This window comes from Syngnathus scovelli, chromosome 13 (genome assembly GCF_024217435.2).
Source record: "Syngnathus scovelli strain Florida chromosome 13, RoL_Ssco_1.2, whole genome shotgun sequence".
In the NCBI taxonomy this organism is placed as follows: domain Eukaryota; kingdom Metazoa; phylum Chordata; class Actinopteri; order Syngnathiformes; family Syngnathidae; genus Syngnathus; species Syngnathus scovelli.
The window spans coordinates 6,042,129-6,067,795 of NC_090859.1; the positions used below are offsets into that span (position 1 = coordinate 6,042,129).

The 25,667-nt window shown below is 38.4% G+C and overlaps 1 protein-coding gene across 1 annotated transcript; it reads right to left on the reverse strand.

Moving 5' to 3' along the window:
- Positions 1-2,371: 2,371 nt before the first annotated feature.
- zmp:0000001301 (rab9 effector protein with kelch motifs) lies at positions 2,372-24,197 on the reverse strand. Its single transcript, XM_068652817.1, has 19 exons — positions 23,905-24,197; positions 23,635-23,696; positions 23,086-23,158; positions 22,965-23,004; positions 22,655-22,733; positions 22,417-22,505; positions 22,162-22,308; positions 22,018-22,069; positions 21,840-21,940; positions 14,800-14,885; positions 14,519-14,600; positions 14,355-14,440; positions 14,013-14,100; positions 13,328-13,376; positions 13,138-13,228; positions 5,772-5,872; positions 5,480-5,564; positions 5,211-5,315; positions 2,372-3,667 (listed from the first exon to the last, which is right to left on the reverse strand). Exons 2-19 carry the CDS (start codon positions 23,694-23,696, stop codon positions 3,563-3,565), a joined length of 1,521 nt encoding a protein of 506 aa, XP_068508918.1. The 5' UTR covers positions 23,905-24,197; the 3' UTR covers positions 2,372-3,562.
- Positions 24,198-25,667: the final 1,470 nt, after the last annotated feature.

The following is a 25,667-nucleotide window of genomic DNA, read 5'->3' on the forward strand; positions in this document are numbered from 1 at the left end:
AACCATCCAATTCACTCCATTCCACTTTTGACGTATCCAAATATTCACGCGATGAGCGCTTGCATTTTTCTCATTCAAAAAATGTTCCGTTTTCACAAAATTCGCAAATTTAAAGCAAATTTATCCTCATTCATTAAATCTTAATGGTTAATGAGCATAATGGCACATTCAACATTTCACATTTGCGTCATTTCAGTTTGAAATTCTCATCATTCAGAACATTCAAATCACATTGGGGAAGGTTTTTTAACATTCTCAAAATTGCCAAGTTAAAGAATTTCACGTTTTCACGTTTAAAATTTGCGTAAAATGTAGTTTTTCACTTCTAATTTCTATATTTTTCAATCGATTCAACCCGTTCCAACTTTCAAATGTTCATCTTTTGCCTACCTATTCCACAACTTTCCACTTACCAAAAATTCAAAATTTTCGATTTTGAAATTCACGCCAAATTTTCCCGAATTTCGTTTTTCCCATCTAATTTCAAAGTGTTTCAACTAATTCAACCCATCCCAGCTTTAAACATCATTCTGTATCATTCCCCAAGTATTTATTCAACTTCTTTGCCTTCACACACAATTTCTCCAGAAATTGCAAATTCTAGTTCATTATATATATATATATATATATAAGAGTTGTTGTTTTTTTATTCGCCATGTTTGAGCGTGCCAAACAAGGAATTTGACTTTGGTAAATCACAGCCTCTGTTCAACATTTAGGTGACTAACAACAACACGCAGGACATGTGAAAAATGGCAGATATTATTAAACATCCCCTGATCTTAAACTCCCAAGAGGGCAAGGAAAAACTCAAAACTCCAGCTAGGAGAAATGAGAAACCTTGAGAAGAGACCACAGATGGGAGGGTCCCTTTTCTAGGATGACCAGGCTGCAATGGATGCAGAGAGGACACATAGTACAAACAGTGTAGACAATTCAAAAAAGGTGTGGAGAGCAGGATGTTATTGCACAGTAATGACCCTGAGACTCTAAGAGTGGTGTGAGTTCATCAGAGCAACAGCCTGGGGGAAGAAGCTGTCTCTGTGTCTGCTGGTTTTGGCATACAGAGCTCTATAACGCCGTCCGGAGGGGAGTAGTTCAGACAGACTGCAACCTGGGTGAGAAGGGTCTGTAGAGATGTTACTTGCACGTTTCCTGGTCCTGGACAGGTCCAAGTCTTGGATAGATAGGAGGTTGATTCCAGTTATCTTTTCTGCAGTCCTGATTGTCCGTTGCAGTCTGTGCTTGTCTTGTTTGGAGGCCGATCCAAACCAGACAGTGATGGAGGTGCAGAGGACAGACTGGATGATGGCAGTCTAGAAGGTCTTCAGCAGCTCCCGCGGCAGGTTGAACTTCTTGAGCTGTCTCAGGAAGTACAGCCTCTGCTGGGCCTTCTTCTGGACAGTCTATGTGGCCAGTCCATTTCAGGTCCCGAGAGATTGTGGTTCCCAGGAACTTGAAGGTGTCTGTGGAGAGAATAGTATTACTGCAGATAGTGAGGGGTGAAAGTGGTGAAGGGTCTCACCTGAAGTCCACTGTCATCTCCACGGTCTTGAGCGGGTTCAGCTCCAGGTGATTTTGGCTGCACCAGTGGACCAGCCGCTCCACCTCCTGTCTGTACGCAGTCTCATCACCGTCCTGGATCAGTCCGATAAGAGTGGTGTCGTCTGCATACTTCAGGAGCTTCACAGGAGAGTCAGTCACCTGAGGAGAAATCGTTGGTGTAGAGAGAGAAGAGGGAAAGGACGCACCCCTGAGGCGCTCCAGTATTGGTGGTCTGGGTGTCAGATGTGATCCTCCCCAGCCTCACACGATGTCTCCTGTGGGTCAGGAAGCTGGTGATCCGCTGACAGCACTAACCTCTCGAAAGATTTCATGACCACAGATGTCAGTGCGACAGGTCTGACGGCTGGGATAGGCTCCAGCACACCTGCGACCCCCGTGGGGACTAAGCGGTTCAGAAAGAGAGAGAGAGAGAGAGAGAGAGAGAGAGAGAGAGAGAGAGAGAGAGAGAGAGAGAGAGAGAGAGAGAGAGTCCCTTGCAGTGAAAGTAGCCCACCAGCCCACATACGATGTTGAAGATCTGATCATTTGAGATTCAAACACCGGCGGAGAGTTACAGGGGGGGAAATAATTGCATAGGGTATTCAAGTTATATTTTAAGTAAAGGTATTAAAGGTAATTTTAGCACATTTATTAATTCAAAAGTATGTATCAAACTAGTAACAGAATCAGTGCCGTACCCAAAAAGCAGCGCCCAAAATGTTTTATGGCCAAATGTGTAGACAGAATTATCAAAATGGCTTCAGAAATGCAGTCATGTATCTCAAAGCAAAATATGTCTAGAGCTACTGTTGGATTTTGTCCACAATTTAGGGAGCGTGTTATCTGCGCCTCATGGCAAAAGCCATTGCCAATCACCTGTTATCCAATTTACTCACTGCGTGCTCGTTTGATTTCTTCAGATTTAGGAAAATGCTAAGACACTGAAGCACAAATTAGACTTACACAGGTTGGTTGAGTTCAATCACAATTCTTGTTCAGACAGCTCTGTTTTCAGGAAAGTACAATACAGCGCTGGCCCCTTCAAGAGCGGAAAGTCTCCATTCAGAAAAGGCAACGTTCAAGGTTCTTTGGTTAGCTTATATCAGTTGCACATGCCAGTGTGGGCCGAGTTTGATGGGTGATGACTCTTTGGGGTGGGGCAAGTTCGCCACGGGAGTGGGTGCTGGTTATGGGCGATTCGGTGTGTGTGGGGGCTGTTGTCTTCCATCCTGTCTTTCGGCCTTGGCGATCATCTTTGGCCGAGTCCTTGGCTGGCTCCCTCTGGCACCTGCTGGTTTTATCTCCACGTGACCTTCCTGTGAACATTCTTCTCCAATCTTGGACATACACTGACTGTCGTACCTCATTCTTTCAATTTTGTTATTTTGTACGAAATTATGTTAGCTTTTGGCTGTGACATCATTAATCTATTGCTGTTCTTTTGATACTTCATGTCTTTGCTTATTCTTAGTTTAATCATGCTTCCAACCGTATCTTTTCTTTGTTAGGCAAAATATTTCCCTCTGTGCAGAGCGTTCAGTAGTAATCAAAAACTGGCGTCTAGCATTAGTCAAAACATAAGATACAATCAAGTACTGAACGGTCAAGACGACTCTGGCCGTGTCCATGATTTAGAGAAAAAACATCAGGCATGCATTGCACAGTTCCTTAAGGGTCATTAAGCTATTTAGGCAATATATCAAAGTCATTTGTTATTTCAAAGTGCTCAGAAATATATATCAGATCATAAAGTTATAAAAACCTTTCTCATCACCACTTATCAAAAATGTCTAGTTATGTCTTCTTTATTGATTTGGTGTGTAGGTATAATTATATGCTTAAAATGTTTCTTTTATTTAATATGTGAATATACTTGTCTGCTTATGTACTTTATTCAATGAGGTTTGAGCATATCTGTTTTTGTATCTAGGTAGGACTTTTTGTATTTTGACCCCATTCCTTCACTACCAACAACAATCACTTTTCATACCACCTTGCTTGTAATATATCTAAACATTTACATCCCTTTAAACTGCTGCATAATAGATAGAAGATGTTCACTCCGTTTCTGGATGCTGCTGTGCTCCTCCTTCAGCTTCTCTTGCTCTTGCAGCACTTCTTCCTAAAATTAATAAATAGGATTACTGCACTGTCACAGCAAGGACTACTTTAAGGAAGAGATGTGTTTTTCATTGGGGTTTAAATGAATGGATTAATCAGCAAACATCTGCAGGAAAATAGTTCTAGACGGATTGGGACAACAATGTCGAAGGTTCTGTCCCACAAAGTGTGATACTTGTTACAATTTATGAGCTCAGCTTTTGAACATCACATGACCGTAGCCAGAAGATGGGTGAGCGGCTTGGTTGGGACTGCAGTAGCAGTAGTAGTTATTTTTTTCTATATTTTAACTGCTTAATTGTATTCATAAATCTAATTTTGTAATTCACAAAAAATCTTCTAGTGTTCCAGTTGATTTCGAGACGGAGTTGCTAGTTCTTTTTCTGTTTTTCTCTACGTATTCCTCAATTCCTCTTATATTGGTTCCCAGCTTGTTACTTTGATGTTGAGATATTTTGGAGCATTTCTTTAACAACTGCTTTTTATTTCTGCACTTGTTGCCCAACATTATCTCAGCTATTTTTAACTCTGAGGTTTTACAGGTGTAATACCTTGGACATTTTAATCGTTTTGTAAACACAAAGATTTGCATTCCATTGACGACTGTAAAACATTTATGATCCCTATGGAGGTAGTATCACCTCCTGGAAAAGCGCAGGAGACGTTGGTAATTGCATTATGTCTTGACCCTGTGACCTTAAAAATAACACGGGTGAATTTTCCTACAGGCCTCCTCGGTAATCAAAGACTGGGATGTTTTATGAGCACTTTTTGCCTTGTCATCATATGCACCATTCCCATAAGTACCGCAGCATATTCCACAGTCCGTCTTGCTTCACACTAAGATACTGTGACTGTATTTGGCAGTATATATTCTGTTCTGTGGTTGTGGTGTGGTAATGTTATGGTATACCATAATTCATGCACACTTTATCTACTGATCCAGGCAGATTTTTTTTAAAATTAAAGTCAATGAATGCAAATGTATTATTATTTGCTTTAAATGTAATATTTTTTCCACACATTGTTCCTTATTCTTACAAATGATCAAAAATATTCCATCTCTCTATACTGACACCTCAATCGTGTTCTTTTCTGTCAACTTTAAAAACTTCTAAAGTACCTTCATCCACTGATTTTTAACCTCCACCCCAATCGTTTCCTTTGCAGATCATTAAACAGGTCCTTGGGTGCTTTACTTATCTTTGAATTCACCTCAGTGTGCTCCATGTACTCTCTAGTTTTTCAAAAGTGTATATTATTTTAAATTTTAAATGAAGCTTTTCTTAAACTGTTCAACATGTGATGAAAGCGTGAAGACCCCAAATAAATGCTTTACTCCTGATTTCAACATGTTATGTATACAGAAATGCCTTTTGTACCTTCCAATCTCGACAGAAATAAGTGTTTGTGTTTGCGCGTGTGTGTGTGCGTGTGCATGTGTATGTGTACAAATGCCAATGACAAAACAAAATGACCCAATGAGGACTTACAGTGTTGTGCGAAATGCATGCAATCCAATGTATTTGTGTGTTTGTATTAACCCGCAGTCTGCAGAGCTCCCTCCTTTCTCTGTCATTTTCCTCAGCTCTCGCGCGAAGCCATGCCTCGTTTTGAGAACGATGTCTGTCCAGCATTTCCTGCAACTCCTAATACAAACACATTCACGGAGATACACAAGAGCAACATATCCCACACAGTATTATTGATTGATTGATTGAACATTTATTGGACTAACAAGATGATTTGGATTCTGAAGCATATTAAACACGGAAGTTGTGTTCGATTCAAACAGTTCTATAAAATCATAAACCTGTTGGTGTTGTTGCTTCTGGGCCTCGTGGCCTTCTCTGGCTATTTGCAGAGCAGCAGCAGATTTTGACAACATTCTCTTCTGCCTGAAACAATTTAAAAACATTTAAAATAAGGAACAAAAAAGCGATTAAAAAAAGGTTTTTTTCTTGTGCTGTATTACAAGTCAAAGCAAATTTACAAATCACTGTTTTACGCTTAGTATTTAAATGGATATGTAGTTAAATGAAATGATTGTTGTTGGCACAGAAGTTTTTTTTTTTTTTCTCTTTTATAAAGCTTAACTAACGTACTGATCTAGCTTCTGGAACTCCTGGTCAAGTAAAGTGAACGCAGTCTGGATCATCGACATGGCCTCGTCTCGAACTGCACTGAAGTCTCTATGGACAAATATCTGATGCAGAAGAATGCACAAGTGTAGTTGCACGATACACAAGACTTCATACATTAATGAAACGTACGTATACACATTGTTGAGTTAAGTTTATTGTTAGGTTACATTCGGTTTAGCTTAGTTTCTCAGTCGATACTGTACATCAGGGGTGTCAAACTCATTTTTTTCGCGGGCCGCATTGTAGTCATAGCTTCTTTTGGAGGGCCATTATGACTGTCAACCCAAATAAATGTATGAGCACCTCATATAATATACAGTAAAAGCTACAAAACAAACTGACAAATAACTCGTTTTCAAATCAGAGTAAAAACTGGTCAAATATTAAAAAAAAAAAAAGATGTTATTAAAAGTGAAGACAATTTGCAATTCTAGTAATGACACGAATTTGATGCACAATTTGTCTTCGCAGGCCACATAAAATGATGTGGCGGGCCGTATCTGGCCCCCGGGCCTTGAATTTGACACCTGTGCTGTACATTATTCATCTTGGGAGAAAAAGGTTATTACAGTATATGTTAGGGTTTTTCAGATTATCCTTATCGTATGATTATGTTGGAATGCAACCGGTAATAAATAACCTACCTTGTCTCATCCTACACAAGGTCGTAAAAGTTCCCCCTGATATGTTTTGGGCTTCCTATTCAGTCTACAGCAGTCGCCACTCTTTCTCTTAATAAATATGTCCTTGCAGTTGGGAGGGTTCTCAGACTTCATTCCTGGAGCGAGTGAACTCTCCACCTGCAGGTGTCTAAAAGAACTTCCTTGTCTCCCGTGTGGTTCTTGCAAAATAAGTTGGAGTGAGCAAATCTCTAACATTTTGGTGCCGAAACCCGGGACCCTCATACCCGCTATCTGTCTGACGAAGAAGGACGTGCTTGCATTGTCGACAAGCCAGCGTCCATTAGGAGGACCTGGAGGAGAAAGTCCTGGGAAGAGAATTCTTTGCTGGGCCAGCATCTTAGGTCTGCCTTCGTCTGACAGAGGTGGATTGACGGGACCCGGCAGTGCAACGAACCAGGGGACAAGTAAGTTAAAGGCCTGAAGTTGTGTGATTGTGTTGTTGTGAAACGCGTAAAATGTAGAGGTGCACGAGAGATACGGCTTCGGTTTATCTGAGCTATGAGATACGGCTTTGGTTTGTCCGAGCTATGAGATACGGCTTTGGTTTGTCCGAGCTATGAGATACGGCTTTGGTTTGTCCGAGCTATGAGATACGGCTTTGGTTTGTCCGAGCTATGAGGCCTAAAAAAAAAAAAAAGCGCTGGAGTTTGTGTGATTGAGTGTGTGACTGGTAGGATAAATTGACTAAAAAGCAGTTCTATCGTTGATCCACGGCAATAAAACAGGCTAGTAATCTGTTAAAAGGTCAAATTAAACCTGCATTGAGGATCCTCAAAGAAAAAAATTTGAAAAAAAAAAAATTGTAAAACCTTAAACTACTAAAATTAAGATGGGAAATAAGAACGGTAAATCTCTTGCTCTGCTCTTCTTTGAGATGAGAAGTTCATGGCAAGTAGATTTCTTAATTGTATGCAATACATGCTGAAGTGGAAGAAAATGTATGGAGTACAAGGAAATTTGAAATGTGGAAGAAGTGGTAGAAGTGCTAGAGTGAGGTTGAAATCTTCACAAAGAGATGAGAACGAATTCAAGAGACAAAAGCTAGAAAGATGAAAACTGATGAGGTCACAAGTGTTTGTCAGACCAGGACACAATAAGGCCCCTGTGAGCAGGTGCAAGGCCGCAGCTCAAGCCGCGGCTCAAGCGAGGGGCAAGAGGAGTTTAATAATAATAATAATAATAATAATAATAATAATAATAATAATAATAATAATAATAATAATATTTTTGAGGTGGCAAATTACAAATGACTAGAGATCAAATTGTGTTACACTAAAGTTAAAATATGCAAATCAAGTGGTAAAGAAATACAACTTGCTTCTAGAAGATAAATAAATAAAATTAGAATGTGCTGTCCTCGTGTGCATGGGAGGAACCAGCTCATGATCGACCACAGGAAATGGCCAGCCTGTGACGAATCATTGGTGCTGGAACCTACCTTCCGCACGCGAGAGCTGTGCATGTGTGTGCGTATGTGTTAAAATAATGAAGATTCGCTAAACTTTTAGTATAAAGAAATTTGCTAGACTGTTGTCTATTCAATTTACACCGCAGAACAGAAAAAACTTTGACAGATAAAAATGAAAGAAAAAGAGAGAAATCTGTTTGCGAACAGAAACTAATCCACACTAGTGCATGTTAGTGTCAAGCCCTCATGAGAAATTCGGAGTTAACAAAACAACAGAACATGCTCTCAGGAATTGGGAGAAGCTAAATTGTGAATTTAAGATTTTGCAATGCTACATTTAATAGGAATAATTGATTGGTTGTGTTATAAGATTATGCAAAATTCTAAATGCAAGCTAAATCTGAGAGATTGAGTTCTTCAAATTTAAAAACAAAGAAAAAATTCAGATTAATTTGCCAGTTGTTTGTTCTAGTTAAGTTTTTTTAATTGGTGGATTGTTCTACCAGGAAACTTGAGTTGAAAAAGATATATGAATGTTGTGTGGTGAGCTTGGATGAAATGGGACCAATATGATAAGAAGACTCCTTTTTGGAGACTGTGAGATGCATATGATAAGCATTGATGAATGATTGCCTCAATGAAAGGTTGAATGGTTGAAGTCGTTGGCGACTACTATAGAAAATTAGTAGAGCGACTTTGATGAAAGAGTGATTTTGAGCAGGTTGAATGCTAAAAAGAAAACGTAGCTTTTGGATTGCTAATTAACTAGAGAAAAAACTGGAGAACCAGTAACACATGTAGAAGATGTGTGAACTGAGAAATTAAGAAGCGTTTTGGAAAGAAAGTCAAATTAAATGATGATGAAATCATACGTAGTAATACAACACTTTACTACATATGGATTCTCTAAATCATACAATTGAGTAAAATAAAACATACGTTTTGATTCGTATTCAAATTTCTAAGATTCTTGTGATAAACAATGGAGAAAACGATTGAAAAGTAACTAAAGAAACTACAAGAAAGTGAAAATGTCTAATCATTTGCTAGCTGAGTCACTCCCCATTCGGGGAGGGCATCCATTTACTTGCTAAGCTAGTTGTCAAAACAGTCCAATTGCCACGAAAAGTAGCTATGTGCACGTGTGCAGTACACACGCACACGAGACTGATAAGGTGTCAAGAGGTAACAAGCTTGCAGACAGAACCACAAAGCTGCAGCGCAAAAGACACTTCAAATTTTATACACACAAGAAGCAGATTAGATCACTGAAACATTTTTAAAGATGTGCAGCGACAAAGTCCATAGAGTGAAATTCAATTATGGACGAAAAGAGGGGCAAGATTAGAGAATGGCATCTATAAATGACCTACCCCACCAAAGAACCTATGCAAATGGTGAGCAATATTGAGCCATGGTGCGTGTCACATGGCTCAAGAGGAGGGATAGTGAGTGGGGCAGGTCAGTCAGCTTTATACAACATATGGATTTGATTCCTATTCAAAACATTTTTAAAACAAAACATTTTTTTTTTGTAGAGCTTGTTTCAACAAAAACAAAAACACTGAATGCCTCCAATTTAAAAGATCAATTTGACCTTTGCAGGATGATCTGCTGTGTCGGATCTGGACTGCCATGAAAGTATGATGTTTATATGTGTACTTTGTCAACAACCTCTGTAGATGTTAAAGAATGGGATGAATATCTAGAATGAATGTGGATAATTTTTTTCAAGTAACTAACTATAAGAGTAACTGAAAAAAGAAACAATTGATTGCTTATGGCAAAACAAGCTGCAAAGACAGAAAAAAAAATTGGATATGACATATCCAATTTGTGTGAAATCTGTCACGTCTACTGGATTGTGAAGTGTGTGACAGAGCAGTCTATATAATATCCATTGAGAGAAAAAAGAAAAAAAAGAAGCCATTGCTTTCAGAGAATGTAGTCAAGCGAAATTGTATATACATCAACATGCCAAGATCTGGGGAAAAAGCTGGTAAAAACCAAAATATCTTTAAATTTGAGAGGCAACGATGATTTGACCAAAATTGATGCAATTGGAGTCCCTAGAGGAGTTCCTGATCAATAAGAATTAAATGACCAAATTGCAGCGGGATGGGAGTCTTCCATTTGCTGCTGGTGAACGATGAACAAGAACGTAGACGGGATAAATTACATCATTACAACATGCAGAAATTGGGCAAACGGACACAAGCGGGGCTCGAGGCAGTGCATGAACAGCTAGCCACGCCTTCCCTAATGTCGATCCAGAACCACAATGCTCATGATATGTTGTTGTCTGAGAAAGGAGGCGTCTGCGCAATGTTTGGAGAACAATGCTGCACCTTCATCCCCAACAACACCGCCCCTGATGGGAGCCTGACGGATTGGAGGCCTGCGATCCCTCAAAACGAGGATGAAAGCGCACTCCAAGTAGATGAATGCTTTTGGGAAGTATAACGCCATTGTGTCCTCAATTTTACCATCAGTTGCAGTGTTGCTGCTATGCTCACCTTGTATGGATGTTGCATACCGTGTCTTCGTGCTCTGTTTAATTGTCTCGCCACTACAGTAATATCGCCCATGGAGGACGAGATTGCTCAGATATACCTAATGTCTGAGCGGCAACATGATGATGTTGATGGCAAAATTCCTGCATCTGTGTTACCAGACTTTTCCCAGATCCATGGGATTCTGAATGATGACGTCGCAACGTTTATCCTTTGGTGTAAACATATTTGTCCTCATGAATGTGATCCGACGACTGAGAGTCGAGAAAAGGGGTTTTTTACGGTGATGTGTGAATTTGAGCAAATATGTAATAAACAGTGGGGAAATGTCAGGATAATTAGTTTTGTAGAACCACTGGCCGGCCTGAACCGGAGGTCTCATACCTTCGCTCAAGGCCAACACATCTGCCAGGTTTTAGGGAGTTCTTATACTCCCTTCCTTGTCTTATCTGTGAGAGGCCCTCACTATTTATGAACAGAACACCTTTGTTCTTTGTCTAGCTAAAGAGAAGTTCTTTATCTATTATGCCTTGTAGTTTCTATTTACGAATTGTTGTTGACTGGGACAGTTTTTAAGTTATCCCATATTTACTCAATGTTTAGTTAAGTAGACTTCATGCAAGTTATCTCACATCTGCTTAACGTTTGTTGGAGTGTATGCACGAGAGGTATCTGATGATTTACTCATCATTATTATTGTGTGAAACGTAGCAAGAAAGTCTAGAGCATTGTTTTACAGGGACACGGCATCCAGGAGTTGGATATCAACACCGTGCTGTCACAGTCAAAGATGCCGACCCTTACCGCCCTGGACTTGCAGACAGTGCCTGTGATCAGCTATTCTGGGCAAATCTCAATGTGACTGTTAGAGGATGAACAATACCACAAGTGGCCTACACAGAGAGACCAGCTGGAGAGGAGACTGGATGGGAGCTTTGGACATCGCCGCTGTGTGCCAGGATGAGAGAGCCGTTTTCAAGGTGTAAGGGCTCTACTACCAACATGGCTGCACCATCGGACAGGACCTACTTCGTCCAGAAGTTCGGAAGCACTGCCTCACCTGCATCCTATGAGTGCACGTGCCTGTTCAGAACGGATCGTGGTTTTGTGGTCACAAGAGTTGTCCGATGCTGCCTGCCAACTGGACAGGAGTGTGTGCACCAGTGTGGGTGACAGACCACACCTACAGACTAGAACATCATCAGCTGACGAAAACACGAGCACATATACAACTTCTTAGACGTGACAGATGTGATAATGTTAATGAGACGTGGATTGCGTAGATGCTGTTCTGTTGAGCATGTTTTGCAGAAACCTGATGATTTGACCATCGAAAATGCTTCGCAAGTGATGGATACAATGATGTACTGTTTCTGTGTTTTTGTTTTGTTTTTTATTGTTAGCATTCTGGTCGCCTTAGACAAAGGGACCGTGTAAGAATTTTCCTGCTAATAACATCTGGCCGGCAGGTTTTTCGCTTACACAATAAGTTTGATCTAGGGGTATTAAGGTAATGCCTCATCTTCACTGGAAAGTGTTGCTATCATTGTTTGTTTTTTATTTTTACTATTCTTCTTTCTTCATTATACATGTATGTATGTTTTTTTTTTACTTGTCTTTGTTGTTTGGGGTGGCATAATCATATGATAAAACAGGAGGGAGATGTTAGGGTTTTTCAGATTATCCTTATCGTATGATTATGTTGGAATGCAACCGGTAATAAATAACCTACCTTGTCTCATCCTACACAAGGTCGTAAAAGTTCCCCCTGATATGTTTTGGGCTTCCTATTCAGTCTACACCAGCCCCCACTCTTTCTCTTAATAAATATGTCCTTGCAGTTGGGAGGGTTCTCAGACTTCATTCCTGGAGCGAGTGAACTCTCCACCTGTAGGTGTCTAAAAGAACTTGCTTGGTTCTTGCAAAATAAGTTGGAGTGAGCAAATCTCTAACAGTATACATTGTACAGTGAATATTAGATACCGTAATTTCCGGACTATAAGTCGCGTTTTTTTTCATAGTTTGGGTGGGGGGGCGACTTATACTCAGGAGCGACTTATATATGTTTTTTTTCACAAATCTTTACTTGATCATTAAGACATCACTTATAAGTATAGTTGACCACTTCCCATGTTATTTTTAGTATAGTTGATCACTTCACATGCTTTTATATCTTTATCTTGAACATATTCAAAACATAAAAAATAGAGAAAACATCAAATAAACTAATTAACACTTTAAAGCACCATATCCAAGTCCACTGTCTGCTGTATGTACACTTGCTCCATTTTTGGTCCTCTTATATTTATTATTATTATTTATTATTATTTGTTTATTTATCATTTATTCAACACTCTTATTTATTCATTGTTTGTTGTCCTTCATGTAATAGTTGTCCTTAATCACTCTATATGTTACGTCAGGCCCGTTCTCAGCTCTTTGTTTGTGTTTGTCACGTTAGCATACCTATCGTTTAGCCTGTTGTTGCTATCGTTTAGCCTGTTGTTGCTCGTTCATGACTGTTTTTGGTGTGGGATTTTGTCGAATAAATTGCCCCCAAAATGCGACTTATACTCCGGAGCGACTTATATATGTTTTTTTTTCACTTTTTGGGGCATTTTATGGCTGGTGCGACTTATACTCCGGAGCGACTTATAGTCCGGAAAATACGGTAATTTTGTGTAAGAGATTGAAAAAATTGTATGTGTGCATGTACTAATCACCTGCCCACGAGCTGTTATACTCTTGGATTGGTTGGCTGGAGAAGAGTCACTCAGATCATAGCGAACGTTGGGAATTTTTGTGGGAGTAAAACTGTTGGTTGATCCAACCAAAGTGAAAAGTAGAAAAGTTATGTATGAGTGTTATGCAGGCAATAACAATTGTACACTGCACTTATGCACATACACACACCTGTAACTGAGTCCCTGAAGACCAAATTCAGACAGAATCTCCTTCATGACTGTGGATGAGAAGTTATGTTTCAGCTTTTACGCTCCAGCTTCACGTCATATATCAGGCTCTCTTTTTGTAGTCAGCTTATCTGGAGAAATGCTGACGAAACCTGATTTTTATATCACAATGCGATTCTTGCTGCACGTTTGCCAAAATGGCACACAGGTCTCTGCCAAGATGGGTGGGCCGATGTATCAGAAGTTGTGTCTTGCATTTTGTGAAGTAACAATAACAGAAAGTTGATCTTACACCTGCTAAGTCTTCAGCGCAGGATAAACAACTGGTCTATCGCCACATATTTCATTCATAAATATGCAAACAGCAGGCATCCAACTCTCAAAATTATTGCAATAATATCTTTGAATGATCCCACTGGGCAACATCAATTCATTTCATGGCGAGCACCACTTTCATAGGGAATGAAAGGAACTCTGTTTATTGGGCACAGAATACTGACCACTCCCACATCGACACAGCCCTTCCTCTCACAGTTACTGCTCTCATTTGTGAAATTACCAACATCGGGTCCAACCCATCTCTGCGCAGAAGATATGCCACTCGTCGAGAAGAATTGATGCCAATCACAAAAAGAGAATCTCATGTTAAGATGGATTTTTGTGAATAAACAAACCAATGCTAATACCTGGTTGCCTCTCTGAGGGGTTGATAAGTTTCATTACTTTCAGATCATTAAATTCTTGCTCTTCATTCTTTCCTCCAAATATGTACAACTGCCAACATAAACAGTATTTTAATAACCAAACAAATGCACCAGAAACTGTCCCACAAATGACATTTCAAGGTTATGAAAGTAAGCATACATTATTGAAGGCACGCTGAATTATAGTCGATTTTTCCATTTTTTATCATGTTTGGCCTTCAATCGTTTTTCATTATAAATGAGAAATTTGGGTTTCACCACCCTGTAAGAATGCAACGTTGTCATAAACCGAGGACCTTCTGTTTGAGTGTGCCACATACTCACATGGCTGTGAACGATAAAGGCGGTGTGTCCGTTTCGTCGGGCAGGAGGAATGCCAACGTAGAAAGGAACTTTCCATTTCATCTTAGCTGAGGACACAAACAGTACCAGGAAGAAGGAGAGATGCTTCATCTCTTGGTTCACATGTACACATAATCTATACTCACCAATACTGAATTTGTGAATCTCATTGGATGATGTTACTGATTGGTCATCATTTGAGCTTTTGCCTCCGAACAGGTAAATATCCTAATCATGTGGACAGTTATGAATGTAGTGACATAAAAGCCATCATGTGACAAACCTATTGCACTAAAGCTTTATTGTTAAAAACAAACAATAATGCCTTTGCTTGCATTTTGACATTTTGTGTATGTGAAATAGTCAATAATAAATCATTAGTACTTTTTAAGAAAAACAGTGTATACATGTGTCTGTGCATGTTTACTTTGTCATGGTGCGCAGTCAAAGTATATCCACTGCAGGCAGCAGGCAACTCTCCCTTTGACTCCCATTTCTGCCAAACCAAGTTTTCTAGGGATACAAAAAGAAGGCTATGTTTTTAAATATAATTTAGTAGTCGCGATTTGTCGACTAATCAGATCATATGTAAAACACAGCATCTATCTATCTATCTATGATTGAGCTGTCAAAGAGATAGCTGCAACCAACGTGAGCAATATGGGGCCGAAAAAAAACCTAACCATGTCCACGGAGGAGGTCGAGGACATAAAAAGGTCAGTTGACTTCCTTTCGGAAGAAGTTTCTGCTGTAAGGATGCAGCAGAAAAACATCTTGGCACTGGTGGAAGAGGTAAAGATGCTCCGTATGCTCAATGCTGAGAAGGACAAGCGGCTTGCCTACCTTGAAAGTCGGGTAGCGGACATTGAGCAATATACAAGAATAAATGACATTGTCATCACGGGAATAGCAATTAAACCTATATCTTATGCAGGAGCAGTGACGGCAGGTAACGATGGCTGTGAGCGACATGCAAGCTCAGCCGAGCAACAGATAGCTGAGTTTCTGCAAACTAAAGGAATAACTATGGACTCCAACCAGGTTGAAGCATGTCATCCACGGTCCAGAAGAAACAGTAATGACAAGCCAGCAGTCATTCTGAAATTTGTCAACAGGAAGCACAAAGTTGCACTTCTAAAGCAGGGTAAGTTGCTCAAAGGCACAGAAATCTACATCAATGAACATTTGACAAAGACCAATGCGGATATTGCAAAGAAAGCACGTCACTTGAGAAGAATGAAAAAAATACAGAGTACATGGACCAGAAATTGCAAGATATACATCAAGCTTAATGGATCACCAGAAGAGGCCAAGATACTGATGGTGAGGAGTATTGAGGAACTGGAAAAGCTCGAATAAGTATCCTCAATAGAAAATCAACTGGAGTGGACTTGGAACTGAATGGAGGTAACAACACAAAACACAAACATAATGCTCAGGGACACTACTCAACCTACATCAAGCAACAATGGACATGTAACACAGTGGATACAAGAACATGAACAACTTCAACTAACGTTTGATTACAGTGAAAGTAGCACTCTGGTCATAGATCAGGACATCGACCCAGACAATAATTTCTTCTCCACCACAAACAACACATGTTATTATTACAGCAATGATCAGTACAATATGGACATCTTAACAAAAGATAAGCTATCTATTATCCATTTCAATAGCCGGAGTCTATATAAAAATTTTAGTAGCATTCGGGCTTACTTAAACACATTCAAACAACCATTTAATATAATAACTATTTCTGAGACCTGGATTACGACTGAGAAGGGAATGCACTTTGAGATGGAAGGCTATGAATTCATACAAAATAACAGACAGAGTAAAGGTGGGGGTGGTGTTGCAATCTATGTTGATTTGAATATGAAATTCAAGATTGTAGAGGCTATGACACAGGTGGTGGACAATCTTCTTGAATGTCTCACAATACAGATTTGTGTTGAAAAGAAAAAAGACATTATTATAAGCTGTGTCTATAGAGCTCCTGGTTCTAGCATTGACACATTCACAGAATGGATAGAAAGTGTGATTATACAAAAAGGCAACAAAAATATTTTCATTTGCGGGGATTATAACATTGATTTATTAAATCCAAATAAGCAACAAAATATTGATGATTTTTTAAATTTAATGCATAGCCTGAGTCTCTTTCCTACAATCACTAGACCCACGAGAGTAACATCACAGAGTGCTACTCTGATAGATAACATATTCACCAATATAATAGAAAACAGGACAACAAGCGGGTTATTAATTACTGATATTACTGACCACCTTCCAGTGTTCACAGTATATGTCAATAACTTCAAATCTGAAATTGGGGTGTATAAACAACAAAGAAGAATTAGGACAGATGAGACAATTGCTACTCTAAAACATGAATTAATGGAACAGAACTGAGATGCAATATATAAAGAAAAAGATGTAAATAATGCATACCCTAAATTGATGACTATATTCACTTCATTATATAATAAGCATTGTCCAATCAAGGAATATAATAAAAAAACTAAATATAAGAACAGTCCATGGTTGACGAAAGGCTTAAGAAATGCCTGTAAAAAAGAAAAATTTACTCTATAGGAATTTCATAAAACAGAGAACAGAAGGCGCTGTAGATAAATATAAGAGATATAAGAATAAATTAACCAATATTATAAGATTAAGTAAGAAAGAATATTATAAGCATAAATTAGAGGATAACAAAAATAATATTAAGGGGATATGGACTCTCCTAAACCACATTATTAGAGAAGGTACCGAACAACACAAATTACCAAAATATTTTGTTATAAATGATACTGAAAATTATAATATGGAAGAAGTGGCAACCAGTTTTAATCAGTTCTTTGTGAATGTTGGGCCTCAAATAGCAAAAAAACATACCGATTCTAGCGCCAGATGTAGGCAACAGAGATAAATTAATAGAAAGGAATCCTCACTCAATGTTTTTGAAGGCAGTTGATGAAAATGAAATCATTAACATTGTAAAACAATGCACAAATAAAACATCTACCGATTGCAATGGGATTGATATGATGTTAGTTAAGCAAATCATTGAGGGGATTTCAAAGCCACTTGTGTACATCTGTAACTTGTCATTTTTAACTGGTACATTCCCAAAGAAGATGAAAATTGCTAAGGTCATTCCTCTTTATAAAACTGGGAGCAAACACAACTTTACAAACTACAGACCTATCTCAATATTGCCACAACTCTCAAAAATATTGGAAAAGCTTTTTTAACAGTAGAATGGATGGATTTTTGGAAAAACATAAATTATCTGCAGAGAACCAATATGGTTTTAGAGTAAACAGATCAACAGCACAGGCATTAATGGAATCAATCGAGGAAATCACAGATGCAATAGATAACAAACGACATGCAGTGGGAGTTTTCATTGACCTAAAAAAATCTTTTGACACAATTAATCATAATATACTATTCAATAAATTAGAAAAATATGGGATAAGGGGAATTGTATTAGACTGGATAAAGGATTATCTGTGAGAACGGCAACAGTATGTAAAGTTGGGTAATCACTGCTCTGGATATTTGGACATAGCTTGTGGTGTTCCACAAGGGTCAGTTTTAGGCCCTAAATTATTTATTTTGTATATAAGTGACGTGCAAAGTCTCTAAAGAACTAAAACTCATCAATTTTGCAGATGACACAAATATCTTTTGTTCAGGTGATAACATCCAACAAGTGGAATCAGTGTTGAATGAGGAAATGAAAAAAATAAAAATGTGGTTCGACTGGAACAAATTATCATTAAATGTAAGTAAGACCAAGTTTATGGTATTTGGCAAAGCGAACATAAAGATACGAATAGAAATAGATGGGACTGAAATTGAAAGAGTGCAGGAAAACAAATTTCTTGGGGTTATAATAGATGACAGGCTGAATTGGAAGCCACACATCAAAAACGTAAAGTCAAAAATTTCAAGAAGCATGGCAGTCATATACAAAGCAAAAGAATTACTGGATTATCATTCACTTCGTACACTTTATTGTTCTCTTGTCTTGCCCTATTTGCATTACTGTGCTGAGGTTTGGGGGAATACTTATAAAACTTCACAGCCACTTATCATTTTGCAGAAAAGAGCAATAAGGACTATTCATAAAGTCAACTACTTGGAACACACAAATCCACTTTTCATACAATACAAACTATTGAAATTCACTGTCATAGTATCTTATCAAACAGCAAAACAACTACCAGAAAATATCCAAAACTTATTCAGGAATCGGGAGGGGGGGTTATAAGTTAAGGGGGAATCACAACTCCAAAATCTTAAACATAAGAACAACCTTAAAATGTTTCTGTATCACTATAACTGGGGTCAAACTATGGAACAATCTAAGTGAGGAACTCAAGCAAAGTCCAAATATCCACCAGTTTAAAAGAATGTACAAAAATATGTTGTTTAGCGGGTACAAAGGCTAAAAGTGCCAAAGGGCTACACACAAGTTAAAATGAAACAGAAAAATAAGTGTGAAAGTGTATCTACTTGTGTTCTGTTGTAGAATTACAGTATATGTTGAATCATTGGTTTAATGGATAAAGTGAGAAAGGGGTAGGAATCTAAAAAGCTATGCTTCTTCCTACTCCTTTTCGAGCATTCTTTATTGATTTATTTACTTATGTATTATTATTGTTATTTATTTATGTATTTTTTCTGTTTGTTGGTTTATATTTTGCTTGTTTGTTGTATGGACTTATATGTGGCACTTTAGAGTGTGATTTGTTTTGTTTTTTCTTTTTGTTTTGGATGTTCGAAATAAAGATATCAATCAATCAATCGATCGATCGATCGATATATATATATATATATATATATATATATATATATATATATATATATATATATATATATATATATATATATATATATATCCATCCATTTTCTGAACCGCTTAGTCCCCACGGGGGTCGCGGGCATGCTGGAGCCTATCCCAGCCGACATCGGGCAGTAGGCGGGGGACACCCTGAACCGGTTGCCAGCCAATCGCAGGGCACACAGAGACAGACAACCATTCGCACTCACACTCACACCTAGGGACAATTTGGAGTCTTCAATCAGCCTACCAAGCATGTTTTTGGAATGTGGGAGGAACCCGGAGCGCCCGGAGAAAACCCACGCGGGCCCGGGGAGAACACCGAGCCGCCATTATATATATATATATATATATATATATATATATATATATATATATATATATATATATAATGGTCAATTTCTTCCTGAAAATAATTGCAATTACAAATGCTTGGATATTATAGCGTTAATTTCGTTTGTCTTTAATGTAAAACGACAAAAAGAAGTGTCAAAAAGCCAAATTGGATATAATTCCACACCAAACGTATAAAAGGGACTAGACAAAAGTATTGGCACCCTTTGAAAAATCATGTGATGCTTCTCTAATTGTTACTTACCTGTAGCACATACAGGTGATAGGTGAGGTAACAGATGGTGGCAAATACTAATTCACGCTTGCAGCCAGTTAAAATGGATTGAAGTTGACTCAATTTCTGTTCTGTGCTCCTTGTGTGTACCACATTGAGCATGGAGAAAAGAAAGAAAACCACAGAACTGTCTGAGGACTTGAGAAGCAAAATTGTGAGTAAGGATGTTCCTGTGTCTACCGTGCGCAGTGTCATCAAGAAGTTTGAAGCCCATGGCACTGCGTCCAACATCCAAACAAGTTCAAGATTTCCTGCTGTCCAAGGGTGCAACAGTGTCAACCCGTAGTATGTGTTGGCTTCTGAATGAAAATGGACTCTATGGTATGATACCCAGAAAGACCCCACTTTTGACCATGAGACATAAATAACCCAGGCTGGCCAAAATTTACCTGAAAAAGGCAAAAACGTTTTGGAAGAATGTTCTCTGGTCATATAAGACGAAATAGAGCTTTTTGGGAAAAGGCATCAACACGGAGTTTACAGGAAAAAAACGTGGCCTTCAAAGAAAAGAACACTGTCTCTCCAGTCAAACATGGCGGAAGTTCCCTGATGTTTTGGGGTTGCTTTGCTAGCTTTGGCTCTGGACTGCTTGACTGTGTGCATGGCATTATGAAGTCTGAAGACTACCAACACAATTTGCAGCATAATGTAGTGCCCAGTGTGAGAAAGCTGGGTCTCCCTAAGAGGTCATGGGTCTTCCAACAGGACAATGACTCAAAACAAAACACACTTCAAAAAGCACGAGAAAATGGTTTGAGAGAAATCACTGGAGACTTCTAAAGTGTCTAGCAATAAGTCCAGACCTGAATCCCATAGAACACCTGTGGAGAGATCTCAAAATGGCAGTTTGGAGAAGGCACCCTTCAAATCACAGGGACCTGGAGCAGTTTGCCAAAAGAGAATGGTCTAAAATTCCAGCAGAGCATTATAAGAAACTTATTGATGGTTACCAGAAGCGGTTGTCAATACCGTATTTTTCGGACTAAAAGTCGCTCCGGAATATATGTTGCATCAGCCATAAAATGCACAATAAAGTGAAAAAAATAAAGTGAAAAAAAACATATATAAGTCGCAGCGGAGTATAAGTCGCATTTTGGGGGAAATGTATTCAACAAAATCCAACACCAAGAATAGACATGAACGAGCAACAACAGGCTAAACGATACGGTATGCTAACGTGACATAAACACAAACGAAGAGCTGAGAACGAGCCTGACGTAACATTAACAATTATCCAAATAACTATAACATAAATAACACCTTTATCAAACCATCTGTGTCACTCAAAATCATTAAATCCATCGATCGTCCTTTATGTAAACAATGTCGCGTGTGCGCTGTGCCGCTGACGTTGGTTGTAATTCAAATTATTCCACAGGCCCATATAACGATATATAAATTATATATCAAATAACTATTATATAAACAACAATATTATCAAACCATCTGTGTCACTCCAAATCATTAAATCCATCGATCGTCCTTTATGTAAACAATGCCGCATGTGTGCCATGCCGCTGACATCGGTTGCAGTTCAAATTACAGTAATCCCTTGCTACATCGCGGTTCGTTTATCGCGGTTTCACTACATCGCGGATTTTTGAATTTTGAAAATTTGTGAATAATTTTACATATAAATCGCTCCTGAGTATAAGTCAACCCCCCCCCAAACTATGGAAAAAAAAAACGCGACTTATAGTCCAAAAAATACGGTACTTTATGTCTGAACCATTTTAGGAGTTTTGTGTAAAACGACAATTGATTTGACTCTTTTTTTTCCATTCTCTTTTGTGTTTTTACATTGCAAGCAAAATAAATGAAGATATTAATATGAAATCATTTGTGATTGCAATCGTTTTCTGGAAAGAATTGAGCATTAGCTGACAGAATTCAGGGGTGCCAATACCTTTGGCCAGCACTGTATACCTCATTATCATTAATTTACAGCCAAGACTCTCCCAGTCTGGTTAGGTCAACTTACCAATATTAAGGACATGAATGTCCTTACAGAATTCTCCACTGTCTCCATAACCCCCAAACATGAAAACCTGGTCACCAACCAGAGCACAACCCTGTCCAAACCTACACACACAAAAGTATATATGAATGTGCTCTAGGGTGTTTAATCCAGTCAACTCTTTAAGAGGAGAACCTCTCACATGGCAGGAGGTGGTGAGCCACTTGTCTTAACTGGTGTCCAGGTGTAGGACACTGAAAACAGTGTGCATGAAACAAAAACAGAATAAAATACGACAGCAACACACATATAAACTGTATAAATACAGTACTTCCACAATTTGTACCTGTGTTGAAGACCATGAGGTCATCAGTTGCTATACCCCCGAGAGTTCCGCCATACACATATATGTTATCTTTGACAGCAACAGAGCTATGTCCACGGGTTCTGAGTGTCACACCTCCGACTGTTAGGCAATCCCAGGTCAGAGACACTTATAAACAATGAAAGGTTTTGTTATACTCTTCTGAGTAAAGACAACAAAACAGCAGCATGCATTCAATGATCATGTGATGGACTTCACACACAACACTACACTCACCTATGTCAAAACTGAAGACCCCTGGGAGACATTCAGCAGCCTTGGGATTGGAAACACCGCCAAACACATACACCTTCCCTTTAACAACACTGACACAGAAAATAATCTTATACAGTCATTTTGATTGTTTCTTTTATGTACAGTAAGGGTCATTAAAAATATTGATCACTTAAAAAATAGAAATTTTAATTCAAAGCCACTATTTTTTTTTTCTAAACTTTCTTAGCACTATATTTACCAGAGAGTGTGGCCTTCTCTGGCTGTGGGAACCTCTCCACTCTGCGGAATCTGCTCCCATATTACATCATCTGGGGAAACTACACATATCACTTTTGATTAACATTGGTCACCTCTCGGACTGGGTTTAGTAATTATTATGTGAATTATTTTATTTTCAATGTGTGTAAGTATTTGTGGCTGTATTTACGAATTGTGTCGTCAAGTAATTATGCCGTATTTGAATTGCGCAAGATACCCTTCTTCAAGTAATCTGCAGGATCAAACAATATGGATTAAAATTTAAGATCCCAGAAAGTACAGTACTGCACCTGTTAGCATGTAGAAGTCATCAAAGTAAACAGGGTTGTCCTCCTAAATTAATCAATTGAAGCAAATGAATGTAGGCTGTAGTATCAAAGTTTCCATTTAACAAATTCCACACAAAGTCACCTCTTGGTTGTAGTTGGAGGCTCCTCCAAATATAAAGACGATGTTCCCTGCCAAAGCTGATGCGTGGCCATATCTGTCATTAGTACACAGAAACGATGATCAAATAAGAAAACTCAAATATTTACATACTAATTAGGGTTGTCACTCTTGAATATTTTTAAAATCGATTATTCTATCAATTAATCAAATCATTAGAAACAATTTTATTTGCATTAGAGCGGACTTTTTCTTGACTGATTATTATTTATTATCCAATTGTTGTTTATCTAATAATATTTAGTGATAAAAAACAACAACAGCTGAACAACAGTTAAGCAATATCACACATGACGGTGGTCATTGCTTCTCAAAGTTAAAGCAGATATTTTCAAAATTTTGCTTAGAAATGTTAAGGATTATTCGATTAATGAAATAGGAAGTGATTCATTTTATAACCGATTTGTTGTCGATTATTCAATTAGTTTTGACACCTCTAATACTAATTGGCATAAAACTTGCTTGCAATAGTGGAGAAACATCTGTCGTAATCGTGGCTGAAATGTGACCCACCTGGGACATGGAGCCTCTCCCGTCATCTCTTTGTCTAGCCAATGACCGCTAGCCAATGCCATCTTCATTGTTTGAGCAGACACAAAGTATACAATACTGTAAGATTATAACTGTAAAAGATGCGAGTGAGAGCTGCTTGATAACTATAATAATGATGCAAATGAATCTAGACAAAATTACTCAGTGAAGCTGCAAACATTGTTACAATGTGACGTACGACATGAAATATTCATTAGCAATTGCAAATGATTGTTTGTCCTCAAAACCTACCTGCTTCAGAGCTAAATGTCACAAAATTAACTATTCTTGTTTTTCTGATGGTATTGTTGCGAAGCTTGAAGCTGTGCTGAGCCAAAGATGACTTTGCCCTCAGTCCTCAGGTGCTCACAGTTGGTTTACACTTTCCCCTGCTTGAACACTGTTGCCTAGCAATACCTACAATTGGATCCGATCAGGTCTTTAAGATAATAGGTACACTAACCAATGAGTTACCTCCCAAATTTCCAAATCATTCATATGTTAATTGTAACAGATGGATTGATAAACTCTAAAAAAAACTTACAGTAGAGTAGATGACTGCCTGGTCTTTATTGTTCATTGACATGAACCAATCAAGCCCCAACTTGCCACCAGACAATAACAGCTGGCGAATTAAGGGTCTCCAAAGGCTCAATAATATGACCCAGAAGATCATCAATTATCGTCTGCATTCCCTTATAAAACTGTACAGATCTTGCCTCAGTGAGGTGCAAAAAAAAAAAAAACTCCCAAATCACCTGTTTAAACTTTTACTATCAGGCAGACAACACTGAAAACTGAAATAAAAAAAAACAAACAGATTTAGACTTTTTTTCCGCAAGTGCCATCTCTTTATTTATCTCTGGCCACATAAGGTAACATTAGGTTTATTGATGAATTAGAGATGGTCTGCTGTGTTTTACTTATTATTTTATTCAACCGATGTCAGAGTGAAGTCTTTCCAAAAAGTTGAGTGGCCCAAGGCATGGATGTAAAAAAGCCACTTCACCTTATTATAGGATTGCACACATTGCTGAAACTGAATTCTCCCTGGTCACGGACAACTGGCCCTTCTGTCTTCTACTAAGTACTTATACACTACTGAAACTAAAGCTTCTCTGTACAGCAAATATAGTTTGATAGTCTTACTACTACTAGTGGATCATCTAGTGCAACATACAGATACGAATAAAGTTCAAAATTCACTTCACTTTAAAACCAAAGGAAATAGAAACAAGAAAGCTGACAATTATATGTAAGCTCAAAATGAGTATGAATGCAAAGGCAGGTGTTTTTTATTTTGTTCCCAGTAGGGCCTGGCAGCGCCGTTCACGGCAGCATCACTTTTCTGTGTTTCTTGGGGGTATTTTCACCAAGCGTAACAAATTTGAAAATTCTGCTATAGGCGGAACGTCACGTGATTAAACCTGGAAAACGAGTGAGCTTCTTGTGTATGTAGTAATTCTGACGAGCATAGCATCTGCTTGCCATGGTGGTTTGAGATTGCTCATTATTTTTTTATGGCTGGGATTTTTGTATAGAAGTTAATTGAGGATGTTTGAATGCAAACAAAGGACAATTTAGAATCTTCAATAATCCCAACATGAAAATTGTTGGAATGTGGCCGTATACTTCGGTGAACGTCATGGAGTGGAATTATTTATAGTATTCGACTATCAGGAGTGAAAAATGTATAATGAGTTACAGCATTTTTTGAAAAATCTCTCTGATTGATAAGAGGCGGTCACGTTTTCCTCCATCATTTGTTGTTATTTTATCAGGCACACGAACGCACGCACGCACCCACACGCACGAGCAGCCAGCCAAGACCACTGCCATTTACACGTGATCAGATTACACACTGCTAGTCCGTCTCCGTCTGTTACTGCGACAACAACCGGAATGTTTCAAAGTAAAATAAATACTTTGCCAAATGCACAGACGCAAATCGGTGGTTCACGATCGACATCTTTCCTTCATTTGAAGAAAGCATCATAAATTAAATTTGATCAATT

Excerpts from the sequence above, each read along its gene's own strand:
- zmp:0000001301 (XM_068652817.1), bottom strand. The coding sequence starts at position 23,696 with ATGGCATTGGCTAGCGGTCATTGGCTAGACAAAGAGATGACGGGAGAG. Across the intron at positions 21,941-22,017 it reads GGCTCACCACCTCCTGCCAT|GTTTGGACAGGGTTGTGCTC; the intron begins GTGAGAGGTTCT and ends TTGTGTGTGTAG. Across the intron at positions 13,377-14,012 it reads CCCCTCAGAGAGGCAACCAG|TCATGAAGGAGATTCTGTCT; the intron begins GTATTAGCATTG and ends TCTCATCCACAG.